A 26524-nucleotide genomic window follows, 5' to 3' on the forward strand; every position below is an offset into this window, starting at 1 on the left:
ATTTAGAACTTCTATATACTCTTTTCTTATCCCATTATCAGCTACATCCTACACCCCTCCCCATTCTTCTTGTCCTCCATTAGAAACAGCAGAACTTATTGCAAATCTATTTGTTATACCGTAGATAATGATTGAACTCATCCTCTCTGTTTATTATGACAATATATTGTTAACATCTTCATAGAGGCTATTTGGTTTAGGGCTGTATATTGTCTGTACTGGGTGCTACTAATATTGATTTCCCCCTTAAAGAAAAGGTTTTGGAAATCTATAGGGTCACTATAAGCCTTTAGGGGGGAAAGTGCAATACCACAGATCTGCACTGCTAGAGGGGAAGATACGTGAATGACATGAAGAAACAAGGGAAGAAAATGTTCTAAACAAACCTAGATTCTATATTAATAGAATCCAGTGACAGCATGGTTGAAGAAATGTCAGAAAAGGAGTTCAGAATATACATAATTAAAATGATTTATGAAGCAAAGGATGATATAAGAGAGCAAATGCAGGCAATGAATGATCACTCCAATAAGCAGTTGAAAGAGCAACTGCAGGAAGCAAAAGATCATTTCAACAAAGAGATAGAGATTCTAAAAAAACAAACAAACAAACAAAAAACCAACTAAACAAACAAACAAACAAAAAACAAATCCTTGAAATAAAGGAAACAAAAAAAACAAATAAAAAACTAATGGAAAGCATCGCTAACAGACTAGATCACTTGGAAGACAGAACCCCAGACAATGAAGACAAAATATTTAATCTTGAAAATAAAATTGCCCAAACAGAGAAGGTGGTAAGAAATCATGAACAAAACCTCCAAGAACTATGGAACATCATGAAAAGACCAAATTTAAGAATTATTGGGATTGAGGAAGGCACAGAAATACAAACCAAAGGAATGAACAATCTATGAAATAATATCAGAAAATTTCCCAAACCTGAAGAATGAAATGGAAAATCAAATACAAGAGGCTTACAGAACATCAAATGCACAAAATCACAAAAGATCCACATCAAGGCACATTATTATGAAAATGCCCAACATACAAAACAAAGATAAAATTTTGAAGGCTGTGAGGGAAAAGCATCAGATTACATATAGGGGGAAACTGATACAGATATCAGCAGATTTCTCAGCCCAGTCTCTAAAAGATAGATGGGCCTGGAACAACATATTTCAAGCTCTGAAAGAACATGGTTGCCAACCAAGAATCATATATCCAGCAAAACTAACCTTCAAATTTGAAGATGAAATAAAATCTTTCCATGATAAACAAAAGTTAAAAGAATTTACAAATAGAAAGCCTGTGCTACAGAACATTCTCAGCAAAATATTCCATGAGGAGGAAATGAAAAAACAACAATGTAGGTCAGAAAAGGGAGGAACTACCTTAAAGGAAAATCCATTCAAAGGAGAAACCAAGTCAAGTTAAAAACCAAAAATAAGCCTGAATGACTGGGAATATAAGTCATATCTCAATAGTAACCCTGAATGTTAATGGCCTAAACTCATCAATCAGAAGACATAGACTGGCAGATTGGTTTAAAAAGAAAGACCCAACAATATGCTGCCTTCAAGAGACACATCTCGGAAGTGACTCCAGCGCCAGGACCTGAGTGTTTGTGTTTTGGAGGAGGAGGAAGAATTAGTCGGAACTCGACCACGGCGGTGGCGGCCGAGGAGGAGAAAGGAAGGAGGAAGGCAGAGTGGAGAGAGGCGGAGACGGAGCCCTACAGGGATGGCACCATGGCTCCAGCTCCTCACCGTCCAGTGTAAGGGGAGCGGCACGAGGAGGAGACACCTCGGCAGCCACAGCCTTATTCGTCCTTCAGGCCACGCCTAGGCCTTACCACGAGGAAGCTGCGGCCCCCACGTGGTGCGGTCTCAGGTTTCTTTACCTCTAGAAAGAAAAAAAAATTGATACTTTGCATCCTGGAAGTGCATTTAGAAGTCTGAAATTAGAAACTTCTTTCAAATTTGGACATGGCTAATCGAGGAGCAACAAGACCAAATGGACCAAACACTGGAAATAAAATATGCCAGTTCAAACTAGTACTTCTGGGAGAGTCTGCTGTTGGCAAATCAAGCCTAGTGCTTCGTTTCGTGAAAGGCCAATTTCATGAATTTCAAGAAAGTACTATTGGGGCTGCTTTTCTGACCCAAACCGTGTGTCTTGATGACAAAACAGTAAAGTTTGAAATATGGGGTACAGCTGGCCAAGAACGATACCACAGTCTAGCACCAATGTACTACAGAGGAGCACAAGCAGCTATAGTTGTATATGATATCACTAATGAGGAATCCTGGGTTAAAGAACTTCAGAGGCAAGCAAGTCCTAACATTGTAATAGCCTTATCAGGAAACAAGGCTGATCTAGCAAATAAAAGAGCTGTTGATTTCCTGGAAGCACAGTCCTATGCAGATGACAACAGTTTATTATTCATGGAGACATCAGCTAAAACACCAATGAATGTAAATGAAATATTCATGGCAATAGCTAAAAAGTTGCCAAAGAATGAACCACAGAATCCAGGAGCAAATTCTGCTAGAGGAAGAAGAGTAGACCTTACCGAACCTACACAACCAACCAGGAGTCAGTGTTGTAGTAACTAAACCTCCAGATTGAACTAGCTGAAATATTCTGTTTCCTAAATGTTGTTAACAGCGGGATTGGAGCATTTAACCGACCCAGTATGACTTCCAAAAAGAAGAGACTTATGATAGAGTCAAGTTTCTAATACAGAATTATTTTATGTGTTTTGAACTTAATTTTTAATAACATGCATGTATCCCTCCAACTAATGTTACAGCAATAGAAAGGGAAGATGAGAACTATGTGTATACGTGTTTCATTGGAAAGTTATGAGGGAATCATATCTCATCATTAGGGATAAAGACAAATGACTGGATCCACAACTAACCATCCAGTTTCTCCAAACTGGAGCGTAGTCATCTATGGAAAAGATTTGAAAATGATTAATTTGGGCTTTTGAAAAACATTTATAGGATTCTCCAGATGTTTTGCTTAGCTGCAATATTCAGGCAAATAATTTCTTTTATCTAAAATGTACATTCCACAATTTTAATAATAAATTAACCACAAGAAAACCGTCCCACATGTCCAGGAAGAAAAAAAGAAATTAGTGGCACTGAAATTATAGCCAGTCCCATTATTTTTTTAAATGGGGTAAAAAAAGCAGATGTATCCCCATCTTGTTTTAAGAGTATAAAAACTGATAAATGCAGTTTAATAAATAGTATTCCCGTCATGTGAGCTCTTCAACAAAAATGAAACAAACCAGGTGTCTGTGATTTCTATTTAATCTCTGCTGGCCATTATATAGGTCTCGTTTGGGGGTAGGGAGGGGGCTTTTGTTCCCTTTGGACATGTAGTCAGTGCACTAACAATTATGTACATTCAAACTTGATTACTTTAATTTGATTTCCAGCTGTACTGTAAATAGGGTACTGCACTGTCTCCATATGTTTATTATTTTTCTGTAATATTTAAGAGTTGCTTAAAAGTATACAAAATGTACAGTTACTAAAACAGCTAATTATTTCTTCCTCCTTTGAAAGAAAGGGGCTTCAGTTGTTCCTCATGGCTAGAACCGTAATAAACAATGTACCTGTAATTTGTAACATAAATATTGCAATGTTAGTAACAATCTTGCAACCTTGTTTTTCAAAGTTCATTTTATTTTGATCAGTTCAGTATATTGCACTAATTATTTTAGGTCTTTTCATTATATAAAATCTACCATGTGTCAGATGATTTAATCTATTTAAGTGTTGGACTGCTAGCAGAACTTGTACATTTTACAGTAATTCAGATTAGTAAGGAAAACAGTTCACCAGTGTTTAGTTTTATATTGAGGTGCTCAGGTTGGAATAAAGTGGTATAAAAAGCAAAAAAAAAAAAAAAAAAAAGAGACACATCTCATAGAAAAAGACATCCACAGACTAAAGATGAAAGAATGGGAAAAAAAATCTACCCTGCACATGGGCTCAGTAAAAAAGCAGGGTTTCCATCCTTATATCAAATTAAGTGAACTTCAAGCCAAAGTTAGTCAGAAGGTATAAACAAGGACATTTCATACTGCTTAGGGAACCAAAAATTAGGAAGACATAACAATCATAAATATTTATGCCCCAAACAATGGTGCATCCATGTACATCAAACAAACCCTTCTCAATTCCAGGAATCAAATAGACCACAACACAATAATTCTGGGTGACTTTAACACACCACTGTCACCACTGGAGAGATCTTCCAAACAAAAACTAAACAAAGAAACCACAGAACTCAATAACACAATCAATAACTTAGACTTAAGATATATATATATATATATATATAGAATAATCCATCCATCAGTGAGCAAATACACTTTCTTCTCAGCAGCACATGGATCTAAAATAGACCATATGTTATGCCACAAAGCAGCCCTTAGTAAATGCAAAAAATAGAGATACTACCTTGTTATTCTATCCTATCATAATGAAATAAAATTAGAAATCAATGACAAAATAAAAAACAAATTACTCCAACACCTGGAGACTAAATAATATGCTATTGAATGAAGCATGGAAAACAGAAAACATCAGGGAGGAGATAAAAAATTCTTAGAGGTCAATGAGAATGATGATACAACATATCAAAATCTCTGGGACACTATGCAAGCAATACTAAGAGGAATTTATTGCAAGGAGTGCATTCAAGAAAAGAAGAAGCTCTAGTGTTCAATCTTCAACATTAGGAGGAGCAGAACTCGTCACCAGTAAACAGCGGTATCAGATTTGGACGTCCCACCGAGACTTACGCCACGGATTCAGGATTCAAAAGAGGAGATATTGAGAGACTTGGGACCAACTCAAAGCCGCTGGGTGAGTCTCTCCCATTGAGGAGGCGCCCCGGATGGGGCGGTAGTCCTGGAATGCAGGGAACTTTGTGAAGTAGAGTTGCCCAACGAGACACCCCTCCCCCCGCTGGAGCAGTGAACTCGGACAACTGGGAGCATCGTAGAGGAGGCTGCTCAGCACAGCGCTTGGATTCGGAGCAACCACTGGGGCTCTGGACAGCTGCCCAGAGGAGGAGCTGCACGGCGAGCTGTTTGGTCTCAGAGCAACCGTTCCTGAATACTGGGGGCCTGCCCGGAGGAGGAGGAGGAGCACGGTGGATCGCTTGGACTCAGAGTGACTGCACCAGGGCTATGGGCAGCTGCCCAGAGGAGGAGCTGCACGGTGAGCTGTTTGGACTCAGAGCAACTGCCCCTGAACACCGGGGCCTGCCCAGAGGAGGAGGAGGAGTGTGGCAGGTCGCTTGGACTCAGAGTGACTGCACCAGAGCTCCGGGCAGCTGCTCAGAGGAGGAGGCGAGTGGTGAGTTATTTGGACTCAAAGCGACCACTCCTGAACACTGGGGGGCTGCCTGGAGGAGGAGCGCGTTGGGTCGCTTGGTCTCAGAGCGGCCGCACCAGAACTCCGGGCGGCTGCCCGGAGGAGGAGGCTGTGGCGGGTCACTTGGACTCAGAGCGACCCCTCCTGAACACCCGGGGGGGCTGCCCGGAGGAGGAGGAGAAGCACGGTGGGTCACTTGGACTCGGAGTGACTGCCCAGGGCTATGGGCGGTTGGCGGGAGGAAGAGGCGCGCAGTGAGTTGCTTGGACTCCTAGCGATCGCACCGGAACACGGGGCGACTGCCCAGAGGAAAAGGCGTGCGGCACGTCACTGGGACTCAGAGCGACTGTATGAGGCTCCAGGTGGCTGCTCAGAGGAGGGGCCACATAGCCAGGCGATTAGGTGCAGAGCAGGGTCCCAGGATCTAGGAGGCTTCTTGGTGGAAGAGCCGCACAGAGACACGCTTAGGAGCAGAGTGAAGGTTCCAGGACTGTGGGCAGATTCTCTGAGGAGAGGCAGCCTAAGGAGACTCGTCTGCAAAGGGTGAGGCTCCCAGGCCTAGGAGGTAGGTCCGGGCCCCTGGGAACGTTGCAGAGGAAGGCAGCCCAGCCCAGGTGGTAGTTGTAGATTGAGGGGAACCTCTAGGAGGGGAACTGACCAGCAAGACCTCCCCACCAGGTGAGTCTTCCCTGCTGGGTGAGGTTTTCCCACAAGGACGGTAAAACCAGAGACAGGCCCAAACAGGCCTTGCCTCAGCCCACAGCCTAGTTCCCCTTTGGATGATCATTGGTCAACAAGTGGAGGCACCTCTGCCCACTAGCAGGGAATATACCCCACCCTGAAGGCCACTACCCCTAGAGAGGCAGCTTCCTTGTGGAGCACTGCATTATCAACTTCCTCCAAGACTTCAGGCTACTGAAGGATAAGAGGGGATATACTAGAAATCTTCAGGGACATTATAAGTCAATAGAGGAAATCTGCAATATCTTAGTGGTCCACTGATACCTGAACAATATGAGAAAACAAGGGAAGAAAATGCCCCAAACAAATCTAGATGTTACATCAATAAAATCCAACGACAGCATGGCAGAAGAAATGACAGAAAGGGAGTTCAGAATGTACATAATTAAAATGATCAGGGAAGTAAATGATGAGATGAAAGAGCAAATGCAGGAATTGAATGATGAGATGAAAGAGCAAATGCAGGCATTGAATGATAGCACCAATCGATAGTTAAAAGAGCAAATACAGGAAGCAAAAGATCATTTCAATAAAGAGTTAGAGATATTGAAAAAAAAACAAACAGAAATCTTTGAAATGAAGGAAACAATAAACCAAATTAAGAACTCCATAGAAAGCATAACCAATAGGATAGAACACCTAGAAGACAGAACCTCAGATATTGAAGACAAAATATTTAACCTCGAAAGCAAAGTTGAACAAACAGAGAAGATGGTAAGAAATCATGAACAGAATCTGCAAGAACTATGGGATATCATGAAAAGGCCAAATTTGAGAATTATTGGTATTGAGGAAGGCTTAGAGAAACAAACCAAAGGAATGAATAATCTATTCAATGAAATAATATCAGAAAATTTCCCAAATCTGAAGAATGAATGGAAAATCAAGTTCAAGAGGCTTACAGGACTCCAAATACGCAAAATTACAACAGACCCACACCCAGGCACATTATAATGAAAATACCTAACATACAAAACAAAGACAGAATTTTAAAGGCTGTGAGAGAAAAGAACCAAATTACTTTCAGGGGGCAACCAATACGGATATCAGCAGATTTTTCAATCCAGACCCTAAAAGCTAGAAGGGCCTGGAACAACATTTTTCAAGCTCTGAAAGAAAATGGATGCCAACCAAGAATCTTATACCCAGCAAAACTTACCTTCAAATTTGACGATGAAATAAAATCATTCCATGGTAAACAAAAGCTAAAAGAATTTACAAAAAGAAAGCCAGCATTACAAAACATTCTCAGCAAAATATTCCATGAGGAAGAGATAAAAAACAAAGAAGCATATCAGCAAAGGGAGGAATTATCCTAAAGGAACTGTCAAATAAAAGAGGAACCAAGTCGTGTCAAATAAATAAATAAATAAAATTTTAAAAATGAACCAAATGACCAGGAATACAAATCATATCTCAATAATAACCCTGAATGTTAATGGCCTGAATTCATCAATCAAAAGACATAGACTGGCAGATTGGATTAAAAAGAAAGATCCAACAATATGTTGCCTGCAAGAGACTCACCTCATAGAAAGAGATACCCATAGACTAAAGGTGAAAGGATGGGGAAAAACATACCATGCACATGGACTCAGCAAAAAAGCTGGAGTATCCATCCTCATTTCAGATAATGTGGACTTCAAGCCAAAGTTAGTCAGAAGGGATAAAGAAGGACATTTCATACTGCTTAAGGGAAGCATAAATCAGCAAGACATAACAATCATAAACATCTATGCCCCAAACAGTAGCTCATCCATGTATGTCAAACAAATCCTTCTCAATTTCAGAAACCAAATAGACCATAACACAATAATACTAGGTGATTTTAACACGCCTCTCTCACCACTGGACAGATCTTCCAAACAAAAATTGAACAAAGAAACCATAGATCTCAATAACACAATCAATAATTTAGACTTAACAGATATTTATAGAATATACCATCCAACCAAGAGCGAATACACTTTCTTCTCAGCAGCACATGGATCCTTCTCTAAAATAGACCACATATTATGCCACAAAGCTAATGTTAGCAAATACAAGAAGATAGAGACACTACCTTGTATTCTATCAGATCATAATGGATTGAAGTTAGAAATAAATGAAAGAGTAAAAAACAGAAACTACTCCAACACCTGGAGATTAAACAATATGTTATTATATGATGAATGGATAACAGAAGATATTAGGAAGGAAATTAAAAAATTCTTAGAGGTAAACGAGAACAAAGAAACATCATATCAAAATCTTGGGACACTATGAAAGCAGTACTTAAAGGAAAATTTGTTTCATGGAGCGCATTCAATAAAAGAAGTAAAACTCAACAAATAAACGACCTAACACTACAGCTCAAAGCCCTAGAAAAAGAAGAACAAACCAACACCAAAAGTAGTAGAAGACAGGAAATATTTAAACTCAGAGCTGAAATCAACGAAATTGAAACAAAAGAAACAATACAAAAAATTGACAAAATACATAGTTGGTTCTTTGAAAAAATAAACAAAATTGATAAACCTTTAGCCACACTAACAAAGAGAAGATGAGAGAAAACCCAAATCACTAAAATTCGGAATGAACAAGGAAATATCACAACAGACATGACTGAAATACAAAACATAATTAGAAGCTATTTTGAAAATCTATACTCCAACAAAATAGAAAATTTCGAAGACATCAACAGGTTTCTAGAGACATATGAATTGCCTAAACTGAACGAGGAGGACATACACAATTTAAATAGACCAATTTCAAGTAATGAAATAGAAGAAGTCATCAAAAGCTTACCAACAAAGAAAAGTCCGGGACCAGATGGGTTCTCAGCCGAGTTCTACAAAACCTTTAAAGAAGACCTCATTCCAATACTTCTCAAAATATTCCATAAAATAGAAGAGGAGGGAACCCTCCCAAACTCATTCTATGAAGCCAATATTACCCTGATACCTAAACCAGACAGAGACACATCGAGGAAAGAAAATTTCAGACCAATATCCTTAATGAACAACGACGCAAAAATTCTCAACAAAATTTTAGCAAATCGCATACAAAAACACATTAAAAAGATAGTACACCATGATCAAGTGGGTTTCATCCCAGGGATGCAAGTTTGGTTCAACATCAGGAAATCAATAAATGTAATTCACCATATCAATAGACTTAAAGTCAAGAATCACATGATTATTTCAATAGATGCAGAAAAAGCATTTGATAAAATACAGCATCCCTTCATGCTCAAAACACTAGAAAAAATAGGGTAGTGGGAACATTTCTTAACATTGTAAAGGCCATTTATGCTAAAAGCCCATGGCTAATATCATTCTAAATGGTGAAAAACTGAAAGCATTCCCTCTAAAAACTGGAACAAGGCAGGGATGCCCTCTTTCACCACTTCTATTCAATATCGTCCTTGAAACTCTAGCCAGAGCAATTAGACAGACCAAAGAAATTAAAGGGATACGAATAGGAAAAGAAGAACTCAAACTATCCCTATTTGCTGATGATATGATTATATACTTAGAGGAACCAGGAAATTCCACCAGAAAACTTTTAGAACTCATAAGTGAATTCAGTAAAGTAGCGGGATATAAGATCAATGCACATAAATCTAAGGCATTTTTATACATAAGTGATGAATCTTCAGAAAGAGAAATTAGGAAAACTGCCCCATTCACAATAGCATCGAAAAAAATAAAATACTTGGGAATCAATCTCACAAAAGAGGTGAAAGACCTCTACAATGAGAACTAGAGAACACTAAAGAAAGAAATTAAAGAAAACCTTAGAAGATGGAAAGATCTCCCATGTTCTTGGATAGGAAGAATTAATATTGTCAAAATGGCCATACTACCAAAAGTGCTATACAGATTGAATGCAATTCCAATTAAAATCCCAATGATGTACCTTACAGAAATAGAGCAAGCAATTATGAAATTCATCTGGAAGAATAAGAAACCCAGAATAGCTAAAACAATCCTTAGCAGAAAGAGTGAAGCAGGGGGTATCGCAATATCAGATCTTCAACTCTACTACAAAGCAATAGTAACAAAAACGGCATGGTATTGGTACCAAAATAGAAAGGTAGATCAATGGTACAGAATAGAGGACATGGACACAAACCCAGAAAAATACAATTTTCTCAAACTAGGCAAAGAGGCCAAAAATATGCAATGGAGAAAAGATAGCCTCTTCAACAAATGGTGCTGGGAGAACTGGAAATCCATATGCAACAGAATGAAACTAAACCCATATCTCTCACCATGCATGAAACTAAACTCAAAATGTATTAAGGACCTCAGAATCAGACCAGAGACCCTGCAGATTATAGAAGAAAAAGTAGGTCCAGATCTTCAACATGTCGGCTTAGTACCAGACTTCCTCAACAGGACTCCCATAGCACAAGAAATAAAAGCAAGAATTAATAACTGGGATAGATTCAAACTAAAAAGCTTTCTCTCAGCAAAGGAAACTATCAGCAATGTGAAGAAAGAGCCTACAGAGTGGGAGAAAATCTTTGCCAATCAGACTTCTGATAGAGCACTAATTTCCAGAATCTATAAAGAACTCAAAAAACTCTACACCAAGAATACAAATAATCCAATCGACAAATGGGCTAAGGAAATAAATAGACACTTCACAGAAGAAGATCTACAAGCAATCAACAAACATATGGAAAAATGTTCAACATCTCTAGTAATAAGAGAAATGCAAATCAAAACCACCCTAAGATTCCATCTCACCCCAATTAGAATGATTATCAAGAATACAAGCAACAACAGGTGTTGGCGAGGATGTGGGGAAAAAGGTACACTCATACATTGCTAGTGGGGCTGCAAATTAGTGCAGTCACTCTGGAAAGCAGTGTGGAGACTCCTGAGAAAACTTGGAATGGAACCACCATTTGACCCAGCTATCCCATTCCTTGGCCTATACCCAAAGTACTTAAAATCAGCATACTACAGAGATAAGGCCACATCAATGTTCATAGCTGCTCAATTCACAATAACCAGATTGTGGAACCAACCTAGATGTCCTTCAATTGATGAATGGATAAAGAAACTGTGGTATATAAATACAATGGAATATTACTCAGTCATAAAGAATGATAAAATCATGGCATTTGCAGGCAAATGGATGAAATTGGAGAATATCATGCTAAGTGAGATAAGCCAATCTCAAAAAAGCAAAGGACGAATGATATCGCTAATAAGTGGATGATGACACATAATGGGGGGTGGGAGGGGTTAGTGTTAGGGTTAGAGTTAGGGTTAGGGAGGGGGGCAAGAATGGAGGAAGGAAGGAATGTATAGAGGGAAAAGAGGAGTGGGAGGGGAGGGGGGAGGGGAAAAATAACAGAATGAATCAAACAACATTACCCTATGTAAATTTATGATTACACAAATGGTATGCCTTTACGCCATGTACAAACAGAGAAACAACATGTATCCCAACAAAATGTCAACAACTAAATGACCTAACATTATAGCTCATAGCCCTAGAAAAAGAAGAACAGAATAACAGCAAAAGTAGTAGAAGACAGGAAATAATTAAAATCAGAGCTGAAATCAATGAAATTGAAACAAAAGAAACAATTCAAAAAGTTGACAAAACAAAATTTGGTTCTTTGAGAAAGTAAACAAAATAGACAAACCCTTAGCCATGCTAACAAAGAGAAGAAGAGAGAAAACTCAAATTACTAAAATTCATGATGAAAAAGGAAATATCATGAGACACCACTGAGATACATTACATAATGAGAAGCTACTTTGAAAATCTGTGTTCCAACAAAATAGAAACTACCAAAGACATTGACAAATTTCTAGAGACATATGCTCCTCCCAAACTGAACCAGGAGGACATACACAATTTAAATAGATCAATATCAAGCAATGAAATAGAAGAAGACATCAAAAACCTACCAACCAAGAAAAGCTCAGGACCAGATGAATTCTCAGCCGAGTTCTACAAGACCTTCAAAGAACTCATTCCAATACTTCTCAAAGTATTCCAGGAAATAGAAAAGGAAGGGAAGGCACCCTACCAAACTCATTCTATGAAGCTAATATCACCCTCATACCCAAACCAGGCAAAGACACATCAAGGAAAGAAAATTTTAGACCAATATCCTTGATGAATACAGATTCAAAGATCCTTAACAAAATACTGGCAAACCATATCCAAAAACACATAAAGAAAATTGTGCACCACGATCAAGTGGGGTTCATTCCTGGAATGCAAGGATGGTTTAACATCCGGAAATCAATAAACATAATCCATCATGTCAATAGACCTAAGGATAAGAATCATATGGTTATTTCAATTGACACAGAAAAAGCATTCAACAAAATACAACACCCCTTCATGCTCAAAACACTAGAAAAAATAGGGATAGTAGGTACATACCTCAACATTGTAAAGGCTATTTATGCTAAGCCCATGGCCAACATCATTCTTAATGGAGAAAAACTGAAAGCATTCCCTTTAAAAACGGGAACAAGACAGGGATGTCCTGTTTCACCACTTCTATTCAACATCATCCTTGAAATATTAGCCAGAGCAATTAGACAGACCAAAGAAATTAAAGGAATACAAAAAGGAAAAGAAGAACACAAGCTGTCACTATTTGCTGATGACATGATTCTATATTTAGAGGATCCAAAAAACTCCTCCAGAAAATGTCTAGACCTCATCAATGAATTCAGCAAAACAGCAGGTTATAAAATCAACACGCATAAATCTAAAGCATTTTTATACACAAGCTATGAAACATCTGAAAGGGAAATGAGGAATACAACTCCATTCACAATAGCCTCAATAAAATACTTGATAATCAATCTAACCAAATAGGTAAAATATCTCTTTAATGAAAACTACAAAACTTTGAAGAAAGAAATTGAGGAAGACCTTAGAAGATGGAAAGATCTCCCATGTTCTTGGATAGGCAGAATTAATATTATCAAAATGGCCATACTTCCAGATTGCTATACAGATTTAACGCAATTCCTATTAAAATCCCAATGACATTTCTCATAGAAAAAGAGAAAGTAATTATGAAATTTATCTGGAAGAAAAAAAGACCCAGAATAGCCAAAGCAATCCTGGGAAGGAAGAGAGATACAGGAGGTATCACAATACCAGACCTTAAACTCTACTGCAGAGCAATAGTAACAAGAATGGCATGGTATTGGCACCAAAATAGATGGGTAGACCAATGGTACAGGATAGAAGACACAGAGACATACCCACATAAGTACAGTAACCTCATACTAGACAAGGGTGCCAAAAACTTACAATGGAGAAAAAAATAGCCTCTTCAACAAATGGTGTTGGGAAAACTGGAAATCTACATGCATAAAATGAAACTAAACCCCTATCTCTCACCCTGTACAAAACTCAACTCAAAATGGATCAAAGGATCTAGGAATTAGACCTGAGACCCTTCACCAAATAGAAGAAAGAGTAGGCCCGAATCTCCATCATGTTGGCTTAGGATCAGACTTCCTTAACAAGACCCCCATAACACAAGAAATAAAAGGAAGAATCAATAAATGGGATAGATTCAAACTAAAAAGTTTTTTCTCAGCACAGGAAACAATCAACAATGTGAAAAGAGAGTCTACAGAGTGGGAAAAAATATTTTCCACACACACACTTCAGACAGAGCACTCATTCTCAAAGTTTATAAAGAACTTAAAAAACTTTACACCCAAAATACAAGGAACCCAATTAATAAATGGACTAAGGAAATGGGCAGACACTTCACAGGTGATCAAAAAATATATGAAAAAGTGTTCAGCATCCCTGGTAATTAGAGAAATGCAAATTAAAACCACCCTAAGATTTCCTCTAACTCCAATGAGAATGGCTATTATCAATAACACAAGCAATAATAAGTTTTGGCATGGATGTGGGGGAAAAGGCACACTCATACATTGCTGGTGGAGTTGCAAATTGGTACAGCCACTCTGGAAAGCAGTATGCAGATTCCTCAGAATGCTTGGAATGGACCTACCATTTGACCCAGCTATCCCACTCCTTGGTTTATACCCAAAGGACTTATAATCAGCATACTACAGTGATGCAGGCACATCAATGTTCACAGCAGCTCAGTTCACAATAGCCAGATTGTGGAACCAACCTAGATGTCCTTCAATTGATGAATGGATAAAGAAACTGTGATATATATACACAATGGAATATTACTCAGCCATAAAGAACAATAAAATTATGGCATTTGCTGGTAAATGGATGAAGTTGGAAAATATCATGCTTAGTGAAATAAGCCAAGCCCAAAAAACCAAAGGCCGAATATTTTTTCTGATAAGTGCATGACAATATATAATGATGGAGAGTAGTGGGGGGGAGAGAAGAATGAAGGAACTTTGGAGGAAGGAACTTTGTAGAGGAAAAAGGGGGTGGGAGGGGGTGGGAATGGAAAAACAGAATGAAACAGTATTACCCTATATATATGTATGATTACATGAATGGTGTGAATATACATTGTGTACAACCATAGAAATGAAAAGTTGTATCCCATTTGTGTACAATGAATCAAAATGTGTCTGTAAAAATAAAAAATATTTTAAAAAAAGACTCCTCAAAGTATTCCAGGAAATAGAAAAGGAGGGAACCCTTTCAAACTCATTTTATGAAGCTAGTATCACTCTGATATGAAAACCAGACAAAGACACATGAAGGGAAGAAAATTTTAGACCAATATCTTTGATGAATATAGACACAAAAATCCTTAATAAAATTCTGGCAAACTGCATACAAAAACATATTAAGAAGATAGTGCACCATGATCAAGTGGGGTTCATCCCGGGAATGCAAGGTTGGTTCAACTTCCGGAAATGAATAAATGTAATTCACCATATCAATAGACTTAAGGTGAAGAATCATGATTATTTCAATAGATGCAGAAAAAGTGTTTGACAAAATACAACACCCCTTCATGCTCAAAACACTAGAAAAAATAGGGTAGTGGGAACATTCCTTAACATTGTAAAGGCCATTTATGCTAAGCCCATGGCTAATATCATTCTAAATGGTGAAAAACTGAAGGCATTCCCCCTAAAAACTGGAACAAGGCAGGGATGCCCTCTTTCACCACTTCTATTCAACATCGTCCTTGAAACTCTAGCCAGAGCAATTAGACAGACCAAAGAAATTAAAGGAATACGAAAAGGAAAAGAAGAACACAAGCTGTCACTATTTGCTGATGACGTGATTCTATATTTAGAGGATCCAAAAAACTCCTCCAGAAAACTTCCAGACCTCATCAATGAATTCAACAAAACAGCAGGTTATAAAATCAACACGCATAAATCTAAAGCATTTTTATTCATAAGCGATGAAACATCTGAAAGGGAAATGAGGAATACAACTCCATTCACAATAGCCTCAAAAAAAAAAAAAATAAAATACCTGGGAATCAATCTAACCAAAGAGGTAAAAGATCTCTACAATGAAAACTACAGAACATTAAAGAAAGAAATTGAGGAAGACCTTAGAAGATGGAAAGATCTCCTGTGTTCTTGGATAGGCAGAATTAATATTATCAAAATGGCCATACTTCCAAAGGCACTATACAGATTTAACGCAATTCCTATTAAAATCCCAATGACATTTCTCATTGAAATGGAGAAAGCAATTACAAAATTCATCTGGAAGAACAGAAGACCCAGAATAGCCAAAGCAATCCTGGGCAGGAAGAGTGATGCAGGAGGTATCACAATACCAGACCTTAAACTCTACTGCAGAGCAATAGTAACAAAAACGGCATTTTATCACCTCTGTTCGGACCATGAGGTTCAGGTTTTCTTATTTACCTTTTACTCAAAGCACCAGCATGTAGAATTCCAGGCCCACTACTTTCCTTTTTCTTCTGGTCTGCAATCTGTGAGCGCATCTTATTTATTTATTTATTTATCTATCTATCTATCTATCTATCTATCTATTTATTTATTTATTTATTACCGGGGATTGAACCCAGTGGCATTTAACCACTGAGCCCAATCCCAGCCCCTTTCATTTTTTATTTAGAAACAGGGTCACGCTAAGTTGCTTAGAGCCTCACTGAGTTGCTGAGGCTGACTGAACTTGAGATCCTCCTGCCTCAGCCTCCAAAGCTGCTGGGAATACAGGTGCGGCCACTGTGCCCCACCTGTGAGTACATCTTGCCACGGCCTTTTTCCCGCTCTCCTGGGGTTTTACTATTTGTCTTTTCTACTTTTTGGGGCTGAGTGTTTAGGCTATTATTTTCTTAGTAAACTTAATACGATAAGTTTTTTTCTGGTTGTAGTCTTAGCCATGTCCTATAGGTAACGTCTAAGTTATCTGAATTTCCTAAGTGTTCTTAGAAAGGCAATTTGATTTTCTTTATAAATTATTTACAAGAATAGTGGTCTTCATTTTTGGTGGATTTTTGTTCTTTGATTTTGCTTTAAATTTTCAAGTGATTAGATGATATTTTACATTTAAAATCAACATACCTGGTCCTTTACTAAGAGTGTCATCTTCTTCATCAATGTGTGGCAATCCATTATCCTCTTTCTCTTTGACATCTGTCTTTAAGGCTGCTTCCATATGTATTCCAGGTCCTGAGTTTGCATCAAACGTCACATTTGGGGCTACAATTTAATAAATTTTATGTTTATGGAATTACTTTATGGTTCAGGAATCCCTTGATATATCCTTTTGCCAAAATAAATGTCATTTTTCTTTTTCTTTCTTTCTTTCCTTTTTTTACCTTTTTTGTACCAGGGATTGAACCCAGGGGTGCTTAACCACTGAGTCACATACCAAGCCCATTTAAAAAAAATTTTTATCTTGAGATGGGATCTTACTAAGTTGCTTAGGGCCTCACTAAGTTGCTGGCTTTGAACTTGTGATCCTCCTGCCTTAGTCTCCTGGGCCTCTGGTATTACAGGCAGGCACCCGCACACCCAACTAAATAGCACTTTTCAAATTATTCATCTTGAAATTAAGGCCTTCCAGACTAGCTTTGTCAATCATTCTCTTTTGTCCTTAGATGTGTTGAACACATAAGGAAGATCAGAGAACCCAAAACACAACCCCATGGGCCTTCACGAGGTGACTGGGACCCCATAGGCAGGGTGGAGTAAGGTGAAGAACCGTGAAAGGGACTTTCTGGTGCCACCGTTCAGCCCCAGAGAGGCTACAGTTAAACTACTTAGATATCTGGGACAAAGTATTTGATAACATCTGTCTGTGACTTGCTCAAAGTCTGAAGTGCATTAGGACAAGAGAGCTATGTGCCTCAGTGAATTCTTTCTTCTAAAGAGTTATGGTTATTCTAAAAAAAAAAAAAAAAATCCCAGGGCTTATCCCACTTTCTCCCCTTTGTGTCTAGGTTAAAAAAACAAACCTTTCCAAATGACTGTGATTTCCCATCCTTTTAAGCAATGCTGATTTTCTAATTACTTAGCAGATTTTAAAATCAGAGAATTGTATCATTATATGCAGCCCAGGACTCTAAGGTCAGAATGGAACTGAATATGAAGGAAAATTCTTATGTTCGTCGTCATAAATACCTCCGACCTGAAGGACAGTAAGTCATAGCCACGTGCATGCAAAAACCAGATGAAATGGGACTTTGAGAAAAGGTGCCACATGGGCTAAGGGAATGGCCCTGGCAGCAGACAGAGCAGTAGCCATGGTCACAGTGGCTAGCACACAGTAGGTGCTCAACCATTGTTAAAGGAAGAACCAGAGACATCCAGGGCAAAATCACGGTATAGCTACAAGATGAATCACCAGCTAATGGCTTCACTGGTGAAATATGGTGACTGGGGTTCCCTTTGTAGTTGTTGCTGCCACGGGAACTATACATCTTGAGGATGGCTTTGGGGACAGTCCTAAGTAAGTCTGGTTCTCTGCTAGGATGCTGACCACCACAGCCTTGCAGATTAGGCCCAGAGGAGAGGAAAACACAGAGAGTGAGGGTTGTGGAAGTCAAGGGGAAGAGGGTTCCTGAGAAAGCAGTTCACATGAGGGCAGGGTTACTGGGCGACAGCTCAAAGTCACCGGCGAGGAAGGGGAACAGCTGGGTATGGTGAGAGCAAGCGGGTGTGGGGTAAGCCAAGCAGGCAGAGGGGACGAACCCAGGCTTTCCTCAGCAAGGGAGCAGAGAAAGTGAGAGGCACTGGAGGGAAGGAGGCCAACAGTGTCCTTCTACACACAAGAGCTCAAGAGCATGACCAGCTAGGGAGGGAGGGAGGGCCGGGGAAGAGACAGGCCCTCAGAATGGATGCCCCAGGAGAGGCAGCCCAGGCCCAGGACAGAGCCTTGAACTCACCCCCAGTAGCCGACCATGAGAAGCTAGGCCAGAGCAGCTGAGGGCAGTGAGATGGTGGCAGGAAGTCCCCAGCAAATGTGCTGAGGTAGTGGCTCTGGGGGGGCCTGACGTGGACAGTGGGTGGTTAGAATCAGATGGTACGAGGAACAGCCTGGAGGTGAGGAAGCGCCGCCAGCCAGGGGAGGTGGGAGAACCAGAAAGGTGCCAGCAGAGGAGGCTGACCCTAGAATAGGCTCAAAAAATGGGGAGAATGAGGCTCTCGAGTAAAAATAACTGACTGGGGACACAGTCCAGGCAGGGTCGGGGAGGGCCATCAGCTGTTTAGTGCTGGTCCTGGTCCTACCTGGAGAGGGACCTCCCACAGCCCACACAGGAGAACCGGGAGCAGCTGTACCAGCCTCCTCAGGTAAGAGAGAAACTTGGGAAGTTGAGCAGACTGGAAATAATTTATGAACAACAGCTCACGAGTATTGAAGTTCTCCAATTAAAATACTCACCATTCTGAGATAGGAAGGTCAGGTTTTTTCCTGAAGGTTTAAAATTCATTTTGGAACTTTTGTCATCACTTAGAGACTTCTTGATCTTGGGCATTTACATTAAAAAAAAAAATGAAATATTACTTCTGCATCATCATGGACTAAAACTAGTTTTCTACATTTTAACTGATTAGCAAATTACTAACGAGGCCGTTCTCAGCTAAATTTGACTATTTTTAACTTGTGTAAAATATGACATTTATATGACTGAGGAAATGCACCTACTGAAAGGCTTCCCCCAAAACCCAAAGCAAAGATGTCAAGGCCTCCCCTGTGTCTGATGGCAAAGCATTTATAATATATGATCAACTGTACTTAAGTTCGTACATTCCTGGCCTTAATGACCACAGACATGTGGTAGCACCAACAATTCTATTTCCAGCTAGAATGTACCCTGGAACTGCAGACTGGTCCCAGTCTGGCCACTTGCGGTCACCACTCAGAAATCTAATCAGGTGCCCAAAACAGGTCCAGGATCAACCTCTTAATTTTGCCCCCACCCTGGCCTTCCACATCAGAGTGAATAGCAACTGTATTCTTCCAGTTGGTCAGGCCAAAAATCTTAAATTTATCTTTGCCTTCTCTTTCCCTCTCAGATCCCCACACCCACCTCAACCCCATGGTCCTGAGCCCTTCTCCCCACCTCATCCTAAGTCGCCATCACCTTGGACTGGGATAGTTCCACGAGCTTCCCATCTGGTTTGTCAACAGGGAAGCCAGGAACCTATGGATGGCTCTGCTCAGGTGGTTTCCCATCCCCTCTCGCTCAGAACCAGCCAGGTGCCCTTGGAATCACTTAGACCTCCTAAGTGTACAGAGGCTTGTGGTGTCAGGTGCAGATTCTGGACTCAGACTGCGTGGTTACAGACCCCAGCTCCACTGCTCACTGGTTAGTGATCATGGGCAATAACGTGAGCTTTCAGTGCCACAGTCGCCTCCTGGAGACAACAGGACCTAAAGGTCATGTGAGGCATTAAATGAGCTGACACCTGGGAAGTGCGTGGCATCTGGCAAAGCCCCCATAAGTGTGTGCTGCTGCCACTTGCTTGCCAGAATCTCCCTTTGCTCCTCAGCTTGTAAAAGTGCATGTGACATGGGCATTCTGCCCCCTGCTGACCCACAGCACAAGGAAAGGCACTCTTCCCGTAACAGGCACTCAATGGGCTGACACCACAGCTGTGTAAATGTGACACGGTGCGTTGTAAATACAAACCTCTGATTTCCTTATTCTCATATCAGGCAAGAATCCTAACTTGCTTGAAGATGACTTGGTGTTGCCAAAGTTAACGACATCAGACTCGTGGCTCGTGACTACACTTGGACTCCTGTTGTGGATGCTCTAAGCAAGGACAAGCACACAGAGGGTTTCCAGCTTCCAGAGATGCACGCACATTGTGTATACGCACATTCACACGTTTCTCTAACAAGGTACAACTGGCTTTCCTCCCCGCCCCCCAAGGCAACCATTGCTTTGCACCTCACGCAATTTTATATAAATGACACCACGTGGTATCCAGCCGTTTTGCCTCTATTTTCACCCAGTGTAATTATTCTGAGATTCATCTGTGTTGTTATTTTCTTGCTGAGTCATGCCCCACTGGCATGGATATATGTAATTAGTTTGGTGGGTGATCTGAAAATTTTTGACCATTGGACTTGTTTTATGGCTACCCTAATGGGTGTGAGGCATTATCTTTCTGTGGTTTTGATTAGGATTCCCCTAATGATTAGCAATTTGATCACTGTTTCATGTGCTTATTGGCTATTCGTAGACCTTTTTTTTTTTTTTTTTTTTTTTTTTCCCTTTAATACCAGGGATTGAATCCAGGGGAACTTAGCCACTGAGCCACATCCCCAGCCTTTTTTTATTTTTTATTTTGAGACAGGGACTTGCTAAGTTGCTGAGGCTGGATTTGAACTTGCAATCCTCTGCCTTGGCCTCTTGCCCACTGGGATTACAGGTGTGCACCACTGCAGCTGGCTATTTGTATACTTTCTTTGGAAAAATGCATATTTAAGTCCTTTGCCCATTTTTTTAACTGGGTAGGTATTGTTGCTGTTGTTGTTTTTGCTATTGAGTTTTAGAAGTTTTTGAACATTTCCTATGTGTTATAACCTCTTACAGGATATATGGATTGTAAATATTGTCTTCCATACCAACAGGCTGATAATGTCGGACGCACATAAGTTTTTAATGTACACAGTTCATAGTTTTTGTTTTTTAAGCAATCTAATGGTAGTGTCCTTTGATACACCATCTTGTCCTTTCATTTCATTCAGCATTTATGATTTCTTGCATAGTAGGCCTCATCAGAACTTACCCACCTCACCTTTTGCTTATCTGTGAATGTCTTAATTTCTCACTTTTAAAGTGAGTGATATACAATTTTTGGTTAATAGGTTTTATTTTAATGTTTTGAATATGTCAGCCCACTGTTTTCTGGCCTCCAAAGTTTTGATAAGAAATCTGATATTACTTTTGATCCCTTGTAGGTGACAAGCCACTTCTCCCTTGTTGCTTTCACGATTCTGTCTTTCAACGATTTGATTATAATGTGTCTTAGTGTGGGCCTCTGGGTTCATCCTACCTGGGGTTTGTGGAGCTTCTTGAATATTCATATTCATGTCTTTCATTAAGTTTGGGAAGTTTTCAGCTACTATTTCTTCAAATACTCTCTGCTCCTTTCATTTTCTCTTCTTCTGGGATTTACTTTATGTATATGTTGGTCCACTTGATGGTGTTCCACAGGTCCCTTAGGCTGTGTTTGCTTTTCTTCATCTTTTTTCTTTTTTCTTTCTGTTCCTCAGTTGTCTTGTTCTCAAGTTCACCGTCTCTTTCTTCAGTGTGTGCAATCAAATCTGCCTTTGAGTTCTACTAGTGAATTTTTCCCTTTCAGTTCTTACACTTTCAGTTATAGGATTTTGTTTCTTCTTAGGTTTTCTATATGTTTGTTGATATTACCACTTGTATATACATCATTTTCTTAACTTTCTCTACATCTTCCTTTAGTTCTTTAAGTGACTTTAAGACAGCTGTTTTAATGTCTCTGTCTTGTAAGACTGTCACCTCATCTTTCTCAGGGACAGTTTCTGTTGGTTTACTTTTTCATTTGAATGGGACACTTCCCTGTTTCTTCATATGCCTTGTGATTATATTGTTGAAAACTGAATATTTGAACCCAATAATGTGGTAACTGGATATATTTTGTTTCGTATTGTTTTTTTGCTGTCCCTGTGCTAAGAACTAGCCTGAGGCATAATAAACATCAGGTCATCAGAGGTCTTTCTGGAGGCTTCACCCTTCCCTGGCATTCTAATCTTGCCCATATATATTGCCATTGCTTTTGAATAACTTAAGTCTTTAGTGCCTGGTGTGAGTAATAGAGGAAAAGTGTGGCAGAGTTATGGCCTTTAAAGGACCGAGAAGTCTCTTTAGCAGAGGTTGAGGGTCTTGCAAAAGTGGGGAAGGGTGCAACAAGGACTGCCCACCTCTGGATCTGTGACCAGCCACAGAAACCAGGGGCCAGAGCACTCCTAAACACTTGGAGGATGGTCCTAATTGCCCACCCTGGCTCCCACACACTGCCTGCAGGCTGGTGCATGTGCACAGCTGCCTGAGACAGTGCTGGGGTAAGGGCCGCCGGCTTCGAGGTTAGGAACTGATCACACCAAAATTCACCTCAGAAGTTTCAGGCTTTGGGGGCTGGGGATGTAGCTCAGTTGGTAGAGTGCCTGCATTATAGGCACAAGGCCCTGGGTTCAATCCCCAGCAACACACACACACACACACACACACACACACACACACACACAGAGTTTCAAACTTTCAATAGACTCCAGAGTTCCAGATCACTACTGCTTCTGACCATCTCTCCAGAATCCCCTTCCCTTCACCTTCACATTTGAAAACTATTTTTGTGAGTGTTGAATTCCAAGTTGAAAGGTTTTTTTCTTTAATTTTAAGATGTTACTTCACAGGAACAAGAAGACAAGAAGACTTGTCAATCTTATATCTGTTCACTGTCTTATCTCTGGCTTGCTTTTAAGATCTTTATCACTTTTTTAAAGCAATTTGATTAAAATGTGTTGGGATTTGTTGTGCTTCTGGAATCTGTAGGTCTATAGTTTCCATAATTTTTGGACTTTTCAGTCATTATTTCTTTTCTGCTTTTTCCCTCCTTCTGGGTGTCAAAAATTTAAGAGACGACAACTTGCAATGGGGTTATGTCCTGATGCACTGAAAGCTGAATGTAGTGTCAGAAATGTGTTTAACACACCTAACCTCCCAAACCTCACAGCTTAGCCTACTTTATCCAACACATGTTGTATTAGCCCATGCTTGGGTAAAATCATGGAATACAAAGTCTATTTTAGAATAAAGTATTGACTATCTCACATGATTGACTGAACAGCACATTGTACAGTAACGAGGAAGTGGCTGGTTGCCACTTCATAACATCATGAGCATCATACCATATACAGATAGCCCAGGAAAAGATCAAAATTAAAGGAAGGCTTCTATCAAATGTATATCAATTTTGCATCCTCATAAAGTCAAAAAATTATAATCTGAACCATCTATATATGAGGTTTTTAAGTCTTAAAGCCCACTGATACTATTTCTTTTTTTCTGCGTCCTTTGTTTTGGATTGAATTCTGCTATTTTTAGGTTTGCTAATCTTTTCTCTTGTAGAGTCTAAGAAGCTGTTTATTCCTCCCAAAATTTTCTTCATCATTAATGTCTGTCCTTAACATACTCCTGCTTTCTTCATCCTCCTTGAACACATGTAGTATATCTATAAAAAGGATTTGTCTGCTGACTCTGTCATCCATGTCATTTCTAGGTTTGTTTTTATCGGTTGGTTATTCTCATTACAGACCATGTGTGACTGCTTTCCATGCCTCATAGTTTGTTGTTGTTATTGTTTTGGTACCAGGAATTGAACTCAGGGCACTCAACCACTGAGCCACATCCCCAGCCCTATTTTGTATTTCATTTAGAGAAAGGGTCTCACTGAATTGCTTAGTGCCTCACTTTTGCTGAGGCTGGCTTTGAACCCTGGATCCTCCTGCCTCAGCCTCCTAAGCGGCTGGGATTACAGGCATGCAACACTACACCTGGCTGCCTCCTAGTTTTGACTGGATGCGAAGCATCTTTTATTTTTACAGAATTGTACCCTGGAAATTTTGGGCATTCCTTTAAACATTATTTTGTGCTTTGTTCTGAGATGTAGTTAAATTAGTTGGAAATAATTTGATCCTTGTCAGTCTTGCTTTGTAAGCTGGGCCCAGAACAGGCTTTGATCTAGGACACAAATACTGAAGCAGTATATTCAATCCAGTGCCCCTCTGTGTTAGTCACTTTTCCATTCCTGTGACAAAATCTGAGGCAAATCAGAGAGAGGAAAGGTTTATTTTGGCTCTGGTTTCAGAGGTTTCGGTCAATGCTTGTTTGGCTCTGCTGCCTTGGGCCTGTGGTGGCACTGTAAATCATGGCAGGAGTGCATGGTAGAGGAAAGCTGCTTACTCGATGGTGGTTGGGAAGCAGAGGGAGGAAGGGGTTGGAAGTTCCAATATCCCCTTCAATGACACACCCCCAATGACCTACCTTCTTTGCAGTAACTCTAGCTCCCAGTAATGTCATAGGGTGGGACAAAGGCTTAAACAAAATAGGCCTTTGGGGGACTTTTCAGATCTAACACCCTTACTCATTTGTCAGGACTCTCTAACCCTAGCTATTGGGAATGTCACGTGTTTGCAGTTGTGTGCAAGTCCTTAGGCCTATTCCACTTTTTTCCGGGTGGTTCTTTCCTTGGCCTCCAGTCATTTCCTACATACAAGCCCATGGCAGTACCCTCAGCCAACAGTACAAGGGAGACCTCTGCAGATCTCTGGAGCTCACTCTCTCTCATTCTGCACAGCTCTTTATTTCCCCTTGCCCCCTCCCCCAAATTATTGAAATGTATGAAGTTGCTGTGAACAGAACAAGAAGACAGGACTTTAACAGGTTGAGGCTGACTGTCTCAGTGGACTCTCAATAATGTCCCAAAATTATTAATCAAAAGGGAGCAGAGATGAAGTTGAAGCATGAGGTGAAGTTCCAAATTCCAGAAAAGGATGAGGGGGCCTAACACATGGGCTATAAGATGGACACATAAACTACATGGAATGACATACTGAAAACCAGCAACGAACTTACCAGGTGGTTGCTGGGGACATGCCCTGGATCAGCATATTCACACTCACATTATTAGAATCTACGGGGAGGCCATCTGCTATGGTTTGCATATAGTTTGTCCCCCAAGGCTTTGTGTGTTGAAATTTAACACTCATCGTTAGGCATTAAGAGGAGGCAAACAATCTGACTATGGTATTTGGGAGGCAAGACCTTCGGAAAGTGATCAGGATTAGCTAGCCATCAGGGTAGAGCCCCCATGACTGAACACTGGTGGCTTTATTTTTAAAAAGGAAGAGACCAGACAGACACACACACAATTTTTTTCTCTTTCCATGGATGCCCTGAGCCACTTCATGACTCCGCCAGAAAGAAGGGCATCATCAGATATGAACCCTTGAAACTCTAGAACTATAAGCTAATTCTTTATAAACTTAGCCTACCTGCAGTATTTCATTTTAGTAATAAAAAGTATTATATCATCTGTGAAATGATTGATAAATTCAAGGTAAACATTCATTTCCTTCAGAGAAAAACCCTGGACTATGGCCCAAGATCATTTCCCAGATGAACTGGAGAGGCCACCAGCCACAGGCTCAACCTGAAGGAGGCATATCTGGCTAAGGTGTGGGCAATGAGGTGCTGAAAAGAACACAAAGAGTCGGACACGGTGGCACACACCTGTAATCCCAGCAGCTTGGGAGGCTGAGGCAGGAAGATCTTGAGTTCAAAGTCAGCCTCAGCAACTTAGCAAGGCGCTAAGCAATTCAATGAGACCCTGACTCTAAATAAAATACAAACTAGGGCTGGGGATGTGGCTCAGTGGTTGAGAGCCCATGAGTTCAATCCCTGGTACAAACAAACAAACAAAAACAACCAACGCAAAGCCCCGCCCCCAGCTTCCCCATAAGCAATCCAAGGCACATCTGAGGGGTTTGTGATAAGACATCCTCCTTGAACAATAAGGTGACTCTCCACATGAGCAGTTCTGAAGAGTCAACCAGGTATGGCACTCAGCAGGCCCCCAAGAATCTCCCTTGTGTCTCAAAACCTGAAAATTCTTCAAGCTTGCTAACCTGAAACCCCCAACAAAGTGTTTTACATGCCCTAGATCCTTCATAAATTGATGACACAGTACCTTCCTGGCCAGGGTCTCGCGGTGAAGTCTAGGGTGTCCATCCTTGTGCTCAAGCCCCATCCTGGGGGACCTGCTCATCATCTTTTGTGTACTCAGGAACTGTTCCTTGATACCTTTGCTCTGGGACAGGCTTTCTGCTTCTCTAAACACTACATACACATAATGAAGCATGTCATAATGACATCAGATTCCCTAATGTGATCTCATCAGTATG

General features: G+C 40.2%; 2 protein-coding genes across 10 annotated transcripts in view; one reads left to right on the forward strand and one right to left on the reverse strand.

Moving 5' to 3' along the window:
• The window catches only part of LOC124970792 (radial spoke head 10 homolog B-like), an 87790-nt gene that overhangs the window by 24017 nt on the left and 37249 nt on the right, over positions 1 to 26524 (reverse strand). For all 9 annotated transcript variants that reach the window (XM_047534385.1, XM_047534383.1, XM_047534386.1 and 6 more), the window contains 3 exons: positions 20211 to 20336; positions 18959 to 19043; positions 16636 to 16773 (listed from right to left, as the gene is read on the reverse strand). In XM_047534385.1, the coding sequence (XP_047390341.1) occupies positions 16636 to 16773; positions 18959 to 19043; positions 20211 to 20336 (349 nt within the window). The remainder of the gene's footprint in view (positions 1 to 16635; positions 16774 to 18958; positions 19044 to 20210; positions 20337 to 26524) is intronic.
• Positions 1913 to 2666, forward strand: LOC124970797 (ras-related protein Rab-5A-like). The gene has a single exon (XM_047534394.1). It carries the CDS (start codon positions 1988 to 1990, stop codon positions 2615 to 2617), a length of 630 nt encoding a protein of 209 aa, XP_047390350.1. The 5' UTR covers positions 1913 to 1987; the 3' UTR covers positions 2618 to 2666.

The sequence above is a fragment of the Sciurus carolinensis genome, chromosome 18 (genome assembly GCF_902686445.1).
Source record: "Sciurus carolinensis chromosome 18, mSciCar1.2, whole genome shotgun sequence".
Classification (NCBI taxonomy): Eukaryota; Metazoa; Chordata; class Mammalia; order Rodentia; family Sciuridae; genus Sciurus; species Sciurus carolinensis.